The sequence below is a fragment of the Silene latifolia genome, chromosome 4, assembly GCF_048544455.1.
Source record: "Silene latifolia isolate original U9 population chromosome 4, ASM4854445v1, whole genome shotgun sequence".
Classification (NCBI taxonomy): domain Eukaryota; kingdom Viridiplantae; phylum Streptophyta; class Magnoliopsida; order Caryophyllales; family Caryophyllaceae; genus Silene; species Silene latifolia.
In genome coordinates, this window is record NC_133529.1 from 91,706,529 (window position 1) to 91,719,368 (window position 12,840).

At 38.2% G+C, this 12,840-nt stretch overlaps 1 protein-coding gene across 1 annotated transcript; it reads left to right on the forward strand.

Annotated features, from left to right (window-relative positions):
• The first annotated feature begins 9,199 nt into the window (after nt 1-9,199).
• Nucleotides 9,200-11,723, forward strand: LOC141651767 (protein FAR1-RELATED SEQUENCE 5-like). The gene is made up of 3 exons (XM_074459465.1): nt 9,200-10,836; nt 10,982-11,259; nt 11,665-11,723. Exons 1-3 carry the CDS (start codon nt 9,200-9,202, stop codon nt 11,721-11,723), a joined length of 1,974 nt encoding a protein of 657 aa, XP_074315566.1.
• Nucleotides 11,724-12,840: the final 1,117 nt, after the last annotated feature.

Genomic DNA, 12,840 nt, shown 5'->3' on the forward strand with positions numbered 1-12,840 from the left:
TAGCGAGTGGTTCTTGGTACAACAATTTTGGAACGGTCTTTATGAAGATTCAAGGAACATTCTCAACATGGGATCAAATGGAATGTTCACCGAAGTTGATGACAATCAAACTTGGAACAAAATTGAGGAAATGGCGGTCCATAACTCACAATATAGTAGACCTCGCAAGGCTACTAGAGGAGGAAAGCATGAAGTGGACTCTGTTACTCAATTGGGTGCTCAACTTAGTGCTCACATTGATACCATCAATTTGAAGTTTGAAAAAGCTATGGCTAAACTTGAAGAAGCCTCAAAATCACCAAAGCATCATGTTAATGCCATGACAGCATCTTCATCAATCCCAAGTGGGATATGTGAGAATTGTGGAACTTTGGGACATGACCAAAGTGAATGTAGGGGAATAAATGAACAAGTGAATGCTTTCCAAGTATACAAGAGTGGTACCCCTTATTCCAACTATTAAAATGAAAACACCAAATTCCATCCAAATCTCTCATACAAAAGCCAAAATGTTCAAAACCCTCAAACAACATACACCCCACCTCCCATGAGAAACCAAAATCAAAGACCCTTTTACAACCAAAACCAAGGTTACCAAAATCAATCTCCATACAATCAACAAAATGACCAAGGTTTTGATGTTCAAAAAGCGGTCCTTCAAATGCAAAAGAATCAACAAGAATTTTTCACTCAAATGCAAAAAGATAGTCAAGCAAAGGAAACCACCATCAACAACATCCTAGCTCACACCAAAATGTTGGAAACCCAATTGACTCAACTAGCATCTTCAAGCTCACAAATACAAAAGGGGAAATTACCACCTCAAAGTAACCCCCCAAGACATGAAACGGTTAGTGCCATTCACTTGAGAAGTGGTACAAGGTATGAAGCACCGAAGAAGCAAGTTGAGGATGAAGTTGTGGAAGCTAGTAACAAAGAAGAAATTGTACAAAACTCCAAGGATGGAGAACCATCAAAAGAAGAAATTTCAAAGAAAAATGAAGAAAAGGTCAAGGAGAAGGAGCCCATTGTGATTAGACTTCCTTTTCCAAGTCGTCAAGCCAAGCCCAAATTTGATGACCAACTTGGAAAATTTATGGAAATTGTGAAGAATTTGGAAGTCTCGATTCCTTTCACGGAATTAATCAATCACGTGCCGGCCTATGCAAAATACATGAAAGACATCCTCACAAAGAAGAAGTCGATCCGGAAGCTTGAGACTATCGCCTTCACTAAGGTGAGTAGTGCAATACTTGAAGGAAGTTCACCTCCAAAACTCAAAGATCCGGGAAGCTTCTCAATACCGTGTACCATTGGCGACACCACGATCAACAAAGCCTTATGTGATCTAGGGGCTAGTGTGAGTGTTATGCCGTACTCGGTGAGTAAAAGGTTGGGGATGGGAGAGCTTAAATGCACCAATATTACACTCCAAATGGCCGATAGATCGACGAAGACACCATTAGGGAAATAGGAAGATGTTCCCGTGAGAATTGGGAAATTCTTCATCCCGGTGGACTTTGTCATTGTTGATATGGAAGAAGACTCCAACATTCCAATCATTCTAGGAAGACCTTTCTTACACACCGCGGGTGCGGTGATTGATGTGAAACATGGAGAGCTCACTCTAGAAGTGGGAGATAAGAGCATAACTTTCAATCTTGACAAGACCATGAGAGCTCCACGTTTGCATGAACCATGTTTTATGATTGATCATTATAGCCGGAAGGATGATAGGAAGAAGTCGGAACTCCAATGGAAGAAGAAAATTGAAGATGCTTCATTCAAAGAGCAAGTGAATTGTAACAAAGAGAGCTTGAAAAGCTCACCAAAGTCAAGCAATGAAGAGGATGGCCTCATTGGCCAAGACAAGAAATTGGGAGAGTTGTCTCTATCAACTCAAGAGATCTTTAGTGATCAAGTAGATGAAGTGTGTGGTCTTTGGGACGATGAGTTTGAAGGGATTTTTAATCCCTATATTGGCAATGCTATCGATCAAGACCGATAACAAGGGCAAAGATCTATTGAAGATCTTTATCACGATAATGAACAAGCTTTTGATTACTTCTTCAAGGTATTGAGTAACATCAACAACACCTTGGACATGCCCCCATGACATCTCACTAAGGATGAGAGTTTGGTGGAGTCCTCCCTAAACCACCATTTGTAAATATTTCTAACTCCCTAACTCGCATTTTAATTCTTGAATTGCATTTTTGTTATTCTTGGATTTTTATACTTTGATCAAGATAATTATCATGTTTGAGAGAAGTGAGGGAGGGACTAATGATTTCAATTGATGTGTAGTGCTTTAGCTTAGTGTGGGGATAGCAATTGCCTAGGCTATTCATGCCTTAGTAGTGCCCCCACAATGAAGAACACGAGATTTTGAAGAATGGAAAAGTGACAAGGGATATGAAAAGTACACGGATGGAACTGAATCCGGGTAAAAGGGGTAAAATCCGAGCGGTTTCAAGAGAATCCGCCCGTCTTCAGGCAATCCGGGCATATTGGGCAGAAGACGCCCGTCCTTCTGGGCTGAATTTTTGAAATTTTGGGACTGTTAGCAAATCCGGGCGTCCTGCAATAGAATCCGCCCGTCTTCAGAAAGACGCCCGTCCTGAAAGGAAAGACGCCCGTCTTTTTAGCTGAGAAAAACAAGAAAAATCCCTGGAAAGGAATCTGCCCGTCTTCACTGGAAGACGCCCGTCCCGCATTTACAAATCCGAGCGTCTTTGCTGAAAGACGCCCGTATTTAGGCGAGAATTTCTCAACCCAGAACAGACAGAATCCGGCCGTCCCGAAGGAAAACCGCCCGTCTTCCCCCTGCATTTCAAATTTTTCGGGTCTTTTATAAACCCCCTCCCACATTCATTTCTTCATTTCTTCATTCAAAACACTACCCATAAACCCCAAAACTCAAAACCCTCATCCTCTCCATCACAAAAACAAGATTTTCTCACCAACATTCACCAAAATCAAATCAAAACATCCTTTTAACAACAAATCAATCACTCCTCTTTCAACAAAAATCAAAACCAAGCACAAAATCTTCAACCTTTGAGTCGATTTTTGAATTCATAAAGGCAAAGCCTTTCATCTTTAAATCGATTTGGGTACACTTGAAAATTGAAGATTTTTACTCTTTTCTTGGTTTATTCATCAATGGCAAGGACAAAGGGAGCAACAAAAGCAACAAAGGCAAAGGCACTCTCATCAAGACAAAAGTGTCTTCAAGCAAAGAAAGCCTCATTGGCTATGGTGGTAGCTAGCTCAAACTTGGAAGTGCAATAACAACAACCTCCCTTGGAAGCAACAACATCTACTACTCCGGAAATTGCTCAACTTTCGAACTATCCGGAGGTAATTTTCATTTCCAAAACCCATAGGGACACTTTTGCCAAGTATGCTAGAAAATCATTTCTATCCACCAAGTTTATTTGTGAAGATGCCTTAGATAAGTTGGGTGTCCTTGAGCAAACTAGAGCCTTCTTTAAAGCCATGGGGTTGGAAGAATTGTTTACAACAAAAGAATTGACATACCCCTCCCTAACCTTAGAATTCTTGAGTTCTTTGAAAGTTAACAAGCTAGAGACTATGGAAAACATCGAGTTTCGCCTAGCTAATGTGAGTAGGCGCACCTCCTTTGAGGAAATGGGTAAAGCTTTAGGTCTTAGTGATTCACCGAGTTATTTCAAGAATGTTGGCAAATATGACCCCGCTCCTCTTTGGGAGGCGATTTCCGGAAGGAATTTTGAGAACTTTTATGCTAGTCGCGCTCTATTAGTCCACCATCCGGGCATTAGAGTGTGGCACAAGGTCATAGGGAACACCATCATTGCAAGAAAAGACACCGACCACCTTACCAAACTCGATTTTGTTCTTCTTGAGTCGGCCTTAAACATTGGAAGGGAATTCACCAAGCCTTTCAACTCTCTAAGGCTTTTGGTGGATAGATGGCTAAATGTTGATTGTGGGAAGCAAGGCACTACCGTTATTGTGAATGGAGGTCTAGTCACTCTTTTGGCTAAATACTTTGATCCGAACTTCAACAAGGATAGCAAGTATGTGGCGAAGAAGGGTGGTCATCTCATTGATATTGATACTATGATAAACAAGTGCAAGTGGGTCTCTCATAACCCTCTTGACACCAAGTATGGATCGCTCACTAGTGAGGCTAGATCTTTTACTTTGCCTTCGAAGATTTGTCGTTTAAGTGTCCACCGGACCAACTATCTCCTTCCCCTCTCAAAAGAGGCCGAATATATCATCCGACAACAAAGGGGTGAAATTGAAATGCCCTCCTCTTCCATTGTCGCACCACCCTATCCTTTCAAGTACCAAGAGTTCAAACTCGAAGGAGTTGAAGCAAGCAAGGATTATATGACTCTTCTTATGTAAGAGATGCACAAGCAAGCCTTCAAGGACCGGGAAGATGCTTACTTAGCCCAATATCCACCCCTCCTTCACTTAGCTAGGCAAGGACTACTTGATCCTTCATGCCCTTTGCCTAGTTGGGCGGATAGGGAAGTCTTCTTTCCGAATGCATCTAGGGGTGAGATTCCGGGTGACAATGAGGTTGTCGGTGATGACGTTGTTGATGATAACATTGATGAAGAGGCTAGTTATGAAGAAGAAGAGGATGACGAACAAAGTGAACAAGAAAGTGAAGAGGGAAGTAGTGATGAGTCCACTTCTATTGAGGAAGATGATGATAGTGATGATATGATGGAAGATTAGCAAGCTTTGGAGGCTCCTACCCTCTTGAGGTTTGTCTACTTCTTTCTTTGTTTTATTTATTTATCTTGATCATTGTTGGAGTAGTCCTAGCAACATAGATGACTAACACCTCGGCCCCATTGAGGTGTTCTTATTTTATTGTTCCCACTTTTGAAAATCCAAAATGACAAATTTAGTTTCATGCATTGCATTTGTGTGCATGAACTACACCCAACCTTAGGACATTAGAAATAGTGTCTAACTCGGTTTGGGGAAGTACATGCATACACAACGGGAGGTAATCTAAATTATCCTCTCCGTCATAAAAAAAAAAAACCATGCATCATGTAGTGTAGACTAGTGTAGTTTGCATTTAGTGTAGAAATCATGCATCATGTTTGCATAATTTCCCATCATTTTGGCCATTGAGGACAATGCCCATATTAGTGTGGGGATGGGGAATTCTAACTTAACTTTTATTCAAAAATCCAAAAAAATTGAAAAATTTCGAAAAATCATAAAAATTTGAAAATTGAAAAACCAAAAACAAGTTCATTTCCTTTGTAGTGTAGTCATGTATATATTGTATATATTGTGTTTGTTTTACCCTTGTTCACATTGATCGACTACGCCACATCCGAGACATGAGGATATTGAGGACCGCATGGTATGATCTTTCCAATCTCCTTTTTCCTCTTTATGTTAATGAATATGTGGCTTTATTTTGATTGATGCGGTATAACAATGTGAACTTAGGACTTGCATTTAGTTTATATGTCATATTAGTTGGTAGAATCATTTGCATTAGGATGTTTATATGCTAGTTGCATCATGGCATTTAGTTGCATGTTAGAAAAATTTTGCGAAACCGTCTATTTGGGAAGCTTGACAAGTGTATATAGGCCCTAGTAGATGCTTTTTGTTCTTAAGACTTTGCTTGTTAGAATACTTGTAAAACACCCTAGGATGTGTCATGCTAGTATCCTTTGACCCATGGATTAAGGCCTAGTCAAGAGTACCTTGTGGTGTGATAACTCCTTGGCTACCGTTTATTCCAAGGTGACCCTTGAAACCATGCATCCATCCATCCATCATCCATGTTCTACCACATTTTTGTCATCAAAGGGAATGGGCACAAAAAGAAATCAATTTTAGTTCAATGAAATGAAAAGTGAAAGAAAGTTTGCAAAATGCATCAAAAGAAAAGAGGAGCAAAAATAGAACTCCTATGCTTCAAATATAAGGCACCCTCACTACATATGGGGTGACTTTGAAAATGTTCAAAAAGAAATGCAAAGAAAAGTTGAAAGTTGTCAAGTGTTGAAATGCCAAACATCAAAGAAATGGCAAGAAAGTGTTCTCAAATGTTATATGCCACAAGAAATTGGGGGGAAAAACAACAAAGCAAACTCCCAAAGTGAAACTCAAATTCTATCGATCCCTTTATCCATCGTATCCATTTTTGTGCATGGTAGAGAGGGGACGACCCTTCTTTTTGTCTAGGCAAGAGGGGGATTCCGCGATCCTCCAGTGTTTCTAACACCATAGGGAGTCTATTCTTGACAAAAGCATTTAACGATTGAGGACAAAGGTACCCTAGCTTGACACAATTTGGACGTGATTTATTGGTATCCTTCTAGGCTTAGTAGTTTGAAGAAATTGCATCTATGAAGGAGTGTGTACCCTTGAATTGCTTCCCTTGTAGATAATTTCCGCCACTTAGATGAGGAAAGTGGCTATTCTTTTGTAGATGCATCCATTATTTGTTTTGTGTGCTTAATGTTTGGATGTGTCGCCATTTTGGCAAGACCCACCTTGCCTTGCAAGAAGGCATCCTACCTCATGGTTGTCTTGTTGTGAGTTGAAGGGGCGGAGTGAGACCCGCTAATTGTCTCATATCGGCTATGTTATTAGGTTAGTTTAAATAATGGTCCTAGTCTTTGTCACCTCTTTACTCGGGACGAGCAAAGGTTCGATTTGGGGATATTTGATGTGACCATAATTAGAGCATATTTAGTCCCCGAATTAGCCTTGTTCCCATGCTTTTTAGTGCATATTTGGGTCATTTATTATCTTTAGTTCTTTGTTTTGCATATTCTTTGAGGTTTTGTGTCCTTGGTAGGAAAGGAGTGCAAACCTTGCATTTTCATGGCAAAATGAGACTAAATTGATTGAATTCAATGACCAAGCATCAAGGAGAGATAAGATTAGAAGGCCTTTGTACATATTATAGTAGATGGGCAATGATGAGAAAAGATCCTTGCATCCCCGAGGAAATCCCCACGGATTTTATGAAGAAAATGGAAGAAAAGAAGAAGAAAGCACGCTGCATGACAATCTGTGCGTCTTCCCAAGAAGACGCTCGTCCACCAAGCCACAATCCGTGCGTTTTCCTTACAGGACGCCCGGGCAGCAGCAGCCAGAAGACGCCCGTTTTCTCCCAAAGACGCCCGGGCCCAGACCACCGAATCCGCCCTTCCCGAGCCTAAGACGCACGGATTCCAAGACAGCACAACTTCGTTTCTTCAAGCTTCAAGAAAGATGCCCATCCTTCCGAAAATACCGGCGTTTCCTTAAGTAGGGACTTAATCGTCATTTAAGCCCTTAGTTAACCCTAATTCCTACACCTAATCCCCACTATAAATACCCCATTAGTCTAATTGGAAGAGCATGTTCTTCTTAGCAATCTTTAGTGTAGTTAATATCAATCAAATCTCTCTTTAGTTTTGTAATCAACAATTAATCAAGTTTTAATACAAGTTTTATTTCCTTAATCTCTCTTTTGTTCATCCTTTATTTTGGGTAATTGAAGATTATTTGGGTTATTATTGGGAGATTGACAACCTCTCAATCAAGCATCAAGTACTTCTTTTATTCTTTGCTTATTATTGGAATCATTAGTAGGTATAATTCTCTTAATCCCTTTTTAATTATTGCTAATTACTTTCATTTGTTCATCATGTTTCACTTTGTTGGTATGATTGACAACCTTGCTAGCATGTTCAACATGATAATGAGTGAGTAGTCACCTAGCTAGAGTTAATGGGTAATTAGGGGAAACCAACATGGGGAATGATTCATGCTTAAATTAATATGCTTTCATGTTTTATTTGCTTGCTTGTTATGATCTCAACTCATGCACATGTTATGTTTGATGAAATGCGAGCCTATGAATCCTTGCATTTTTTACCCATCAACTATCTTTTTAATGAGACTTGTAAGACATAAACCAACTCGAGTCTCATTAGACCATGTATGTTGTTGAGTAGGAAAGACTAAGTCGACTTGTAGGTGTTGTACAATCTAATCGATTCGGCTCCGGGACCCAAACTTTCCTAGGATTATAAGATATAACCAACTCAATCCATCACAGCAATAATTGCTTGCTTATAATTTGAAAACATGTTTGTATGATCAATTTCCATGATTCCCCTATGACCCCATGACACCCTAGTGCCTTTTATCAATTGTTTACAACCCTTTTAATTCATCTTGCTTGTTTACTTTCATTGCTATTTAGTTTAGTGACCTTCTACATCAAACCCCAATTGTGACACCCCTAAGACACCACTAGTTGCAATAGAAATCTCATCTCAATTCCCGTCCCTTGGGATCCGACCTTTACTTGTCTCTTTACTAATTGTAGAGTTGTTTGTGAAGTTATAAATTGTGTTTTGGTCTAGGTGCTCCTAACGACAAGTTACCGAAAAGATTGTGTCCCGACCAGCGAGAGAAAAAAAACATGGCCGAGGTATGCAAGGCTTGGTCGTCTTGGTTCCGTATAGGGAACGACAAAAAAGGTAATTGAAAAGGATTATTACCGAAATGTGCTTTCGGGAAATGAAAATGGAATAATCAATATCATAAATAATGGAAGGCTGCTTGAAAGATACTGCCTTTGCAGGCGTTTGTCTAGTCATGAAGAAAAAATTAGACATCAAAAACGACAAGCACGACAAAGAAAAAAACAAAGAAAACAAGATGAAATTGAAAACATGTATGAGGAGCAGTCTGGTGATGAGGGTTATTACGACTCTGACTGTTAGATTAATTTACAAATATATTAAGTTAGTTTTCTAGTATATTGTTATTTTGTATTATCTTGTGTTTTTTTTTTTTTTTCAGTATAAGCCTTAATAGGCTTTATGCTTTTGAAAGTCTTGAATGGCTTTTGTAAATATTTCTAATATTAATGAAATAGCATTATGTCTATTTGTTTGTTTACTGTCATTAGCATTCAATACATTTTATATATACTATATCAAAATAGACAACAATATTTCCTATGAACATTAGCAGTAAAATAAATGTTCCTTTAAAGGCATGATAATGGACATTGGCAGGAATACATTATATATGAACCTTTATTTGTACGAAATAAATTACCAATCTTTGTAGAGCATATTAGAATTCGATTACTGCATTATTGATGCAATAATATTCAATATACTTACTTACTTAACAACTGTTGAAGCAGACAATGAGTACAAGTGATGCAACTACGTCTTCTTCTACAAATAACAGCTTTAAGACTCCAAGAACAAGAATTGAAATATTAAATGCACTCAAGTACATTCCGTTCTGTCCAGAGGAAAAGAAACCTAAAGTAGGACAAGTATTCGAAACACTAGAATCAACAGAGTTATTCTATAAAGAATATTGTACAATCTGTGGGTTTACGTCAAGACTTGCAACAACAAAAAGGATTAAAGGTAATGAGTTACCAAATAGTTTTGCATTAAGGAATGTTGTCTGCAATAGGCAAGGTGTAAAGGAAAGTAGGAAAAGGAAGAGGATTGATATTGATACTGATACTGCTGAGAATGATGCACAATCTGATGTGACAGACATAAGCCGTGTAAGGCCGATTACAAAAATTGACTGTCGTGCATTAGTGCAGTTCAAATACCAAGAAAATGGAACTTACATTGTTACCAGATTCGATGAAGCCCATAACAATCAACATGCTTCGCCGGAATCTACAATATTCTTGAAAGGAAACGGAAAAATGACAGAGGTACAGAATCAATTTTTCACAAAGGTAAAGGTGTTAAAACTAGGTGGTGTGAAAGCCTATAGAGGTTGGAAGGAGTTGTGTGGAGGTTACGACAACATTGGTGTTACTGAGGTTGATTTCAAAAACTTTGTCAGGGACATAAAAACCTACATTGGTAATTTTGATGCGCAAATGTTTGTTGAGAATCTTATTGGGAAAAAAGACACATGCAGTTCATTTTACTTTGATTTTATAGTAGATGAAAACAAGTGCCTGGTTGGAGTGTTTTGGGCAGATCCGATCTGCATAAAGAACTACATGTTGTTCGGTGAGGTGTTATCAGTAGATGCTACATATGGAACAAACAAGTACGATATGGTGTTTGTGCCTTTCACAGGAGTTGATCACCACAAAAGGTGCATAACCTTTGGAGCTGGGTTGATTGGTGATGAAAGTATTGAGTGTTATAGATGGTTGTTCAAGACATTTTTGGAAGCAATGGGTGGGTGCCAGCCGAGAATTATAATTACTGATCAGGACAAATCAATGAAGTCGGTAGTCCCGGAAGTGTTTAAGGAGTCAACACACAAACTGTGCATGTGGCACATAATGAATAAACTAAGAGAAAAAGTCAGTTATCAACTGTTTCAAGATGAGGATTTTAAGACCAGGCTCAATAGGTGTGTTTGGAACTACCAACTTGAGCCTGATGAATTCAAAGAACAATGGGGGAAGATAATGACTGATTATCAACTTGTAGAACACGAGTGGTTTTCAGATTTGTACGATATCAGGGAACAGTGGATTCCTGCCTATTTTAAAGATGTTTCCATGTCTGGCTTGATGAGGGTTACTTCTAGGTCTGAGAGTGAAAACAGTTTCTTTGACAGGTTCCTTACACCTCATTTGACCCTTGTTGAGTTTTGGGTGAGCTATGAGAGGGCTTTGGAAGCACAAAGACACAAGCAGTCCAAGTTGAACAGTGACAACAAACACTCTGAAATCCCACGGAAAACAAACTTTTCCTTGAAGTCCATGCTTCTGAAATATACTCGCACAACATTTACAAAGACTTCCAAACAGAATTGGTTGCAGCTTTGTCTGATTGTCGTTTTAAAGATGTGGACAAGATTGATGAGACAAAAATATATATATTCTAACAGACTTGTAGATGTCAAATAAGTCATGGAACGTAGCATATTCGCCAGATAACATGGAGATTACTTGTTCATGTTCTATGTTTCAGAGAATGGGCTTGTTGTGCAGGCACTGCCTTTGGATTCTACACAACCAAGATTCTCAGAGAATACCAGAACAGTACATAATGCAAAGATGGACAAAAGCTGCAATGAGTAAGCCTGTCTTTGATAAAGATGGCAAACTGATAGATGTCTCTCAAACGTTTTCTGACCGGAAAAGTTTGAGTACTGAGCTGTGGCAAGAGGTTTATTCTTGTGTCAGCGTAGCTGAGTGTGATGATAACGACATGAAGCTTTTGATTGAAAAACTGAGAGATATTAGATTGGATATGATTAGTAACAGAAGTGTTCCAGCAAAGAAGAAAGACAAGATGAAAGAAATAGAAAAGTATTTGGGCTGCAAAATACCTCAGAAGTTGGTGATTCATGTTCCTAAAAAAATCTAAAAACAAGGGTAGGACCAAGGGCAAGAGAATTGAATCACAAATGTTAAAAGCCCTAAAGAAGAGAGAAAAAGAGAAGAGGTACTGCAAAACATGTGGCCGCCAAGGACACAACTCTAGGACTTGCAAAGAAACAAACCATCTGACAGGTATGTATAATTTGATTTCTTGTTAAAGCATATTACATTAATGCTAAATAATTATTAATTATACAAGTATAGCGCATAGTGTTTACCTTCGAAAATCATCACTCTTATATGGAGGCACATAAGCTCTTTGTGCAATCAACATTATGGTTGTTCTGAAGGCATAGATGAGAATTTCAGCAATGTACATTTGGTTAACATTAAATGTATATCAATTTAGTTGTTCATTTTGGCCATTTTCTCCTTATAAAATCTAATATTTAATTTACATTCTGTTGCATAATCACCAAATACCACCATGAAGATGACGACGATGAAGGAGATGAATCTGATGATGTGGAGGACGACGATGAAGGAGATGAATCTGATAACGAAGTGGAAGATGCAAATTTTTGATTCAAGGATAGACATCCATAATATACACTATGAGAACATTCTTAAAGGCTTGTATGTACAATTCGATTTTACTGCCAAAGTACATTACTCTTATAGGCAAAGTATATTACATTTGTATTAAAGGATCATTATTGTTGTTCTGCAAGGAACATTCTTAAAGGCTTGTATGTACAATTCGATTTTACTGCCAAAGTACATTACTCTTATAGCCAAAGTATATTACATTTGTATTAAAGGATCATTATTGTTGTTCTGCAAGGAACATTTTTAAAGGCTTGTATGTACAATTCGATTTTACTGCCAAAGTACATTACTCTTATAGCCAAAGTATATTACATTTGTATTAAAGGATCATTATTGTTGTTCTCCAAAGACATCATCAACTTGATTGAAATTTTTTTCCCAGAGTACAATAATTTGAAGGCGCAAAAGCCTTTTGCACAATAAACATTATTGTTATTCTGCAAGAACATAATAAACTTTATTGAAATTTGTTTCCGAAATATAACACTCTCTTGAATTAAAATTTTTTCAAACTTCAGGTTGTTTGAGTCGTAGCTTCCTCAATATATGTTACATTACTCACACACATGTCACAAACGAAACTAAAAAAGTTTTTACGGCTTGAATTCAGCATCTTCCTCGTCTTCATCGTCGTATTCTTCCCATGGCATTGGGTATGAACAGAAATCCATTGCCTTCTTTAGTACAGCATCAAAACATACATTGTCTTTTGTTGAAATCATATATGAAATGTATTTCTTCCGCAGAATCAGTAGGGGAGCATCCTAGGAAAGTAAGGAAAACAAGGGGTTAGAACATGTACAAATGTGTACTGAATTATGTATTAATAATAATTGTATTACTTCTGAAACTCACATCGCCTTTTTTAAGCCCACAGGTCTAATTTAGATTACCCTCAAATGTCTCCATATGTCTCA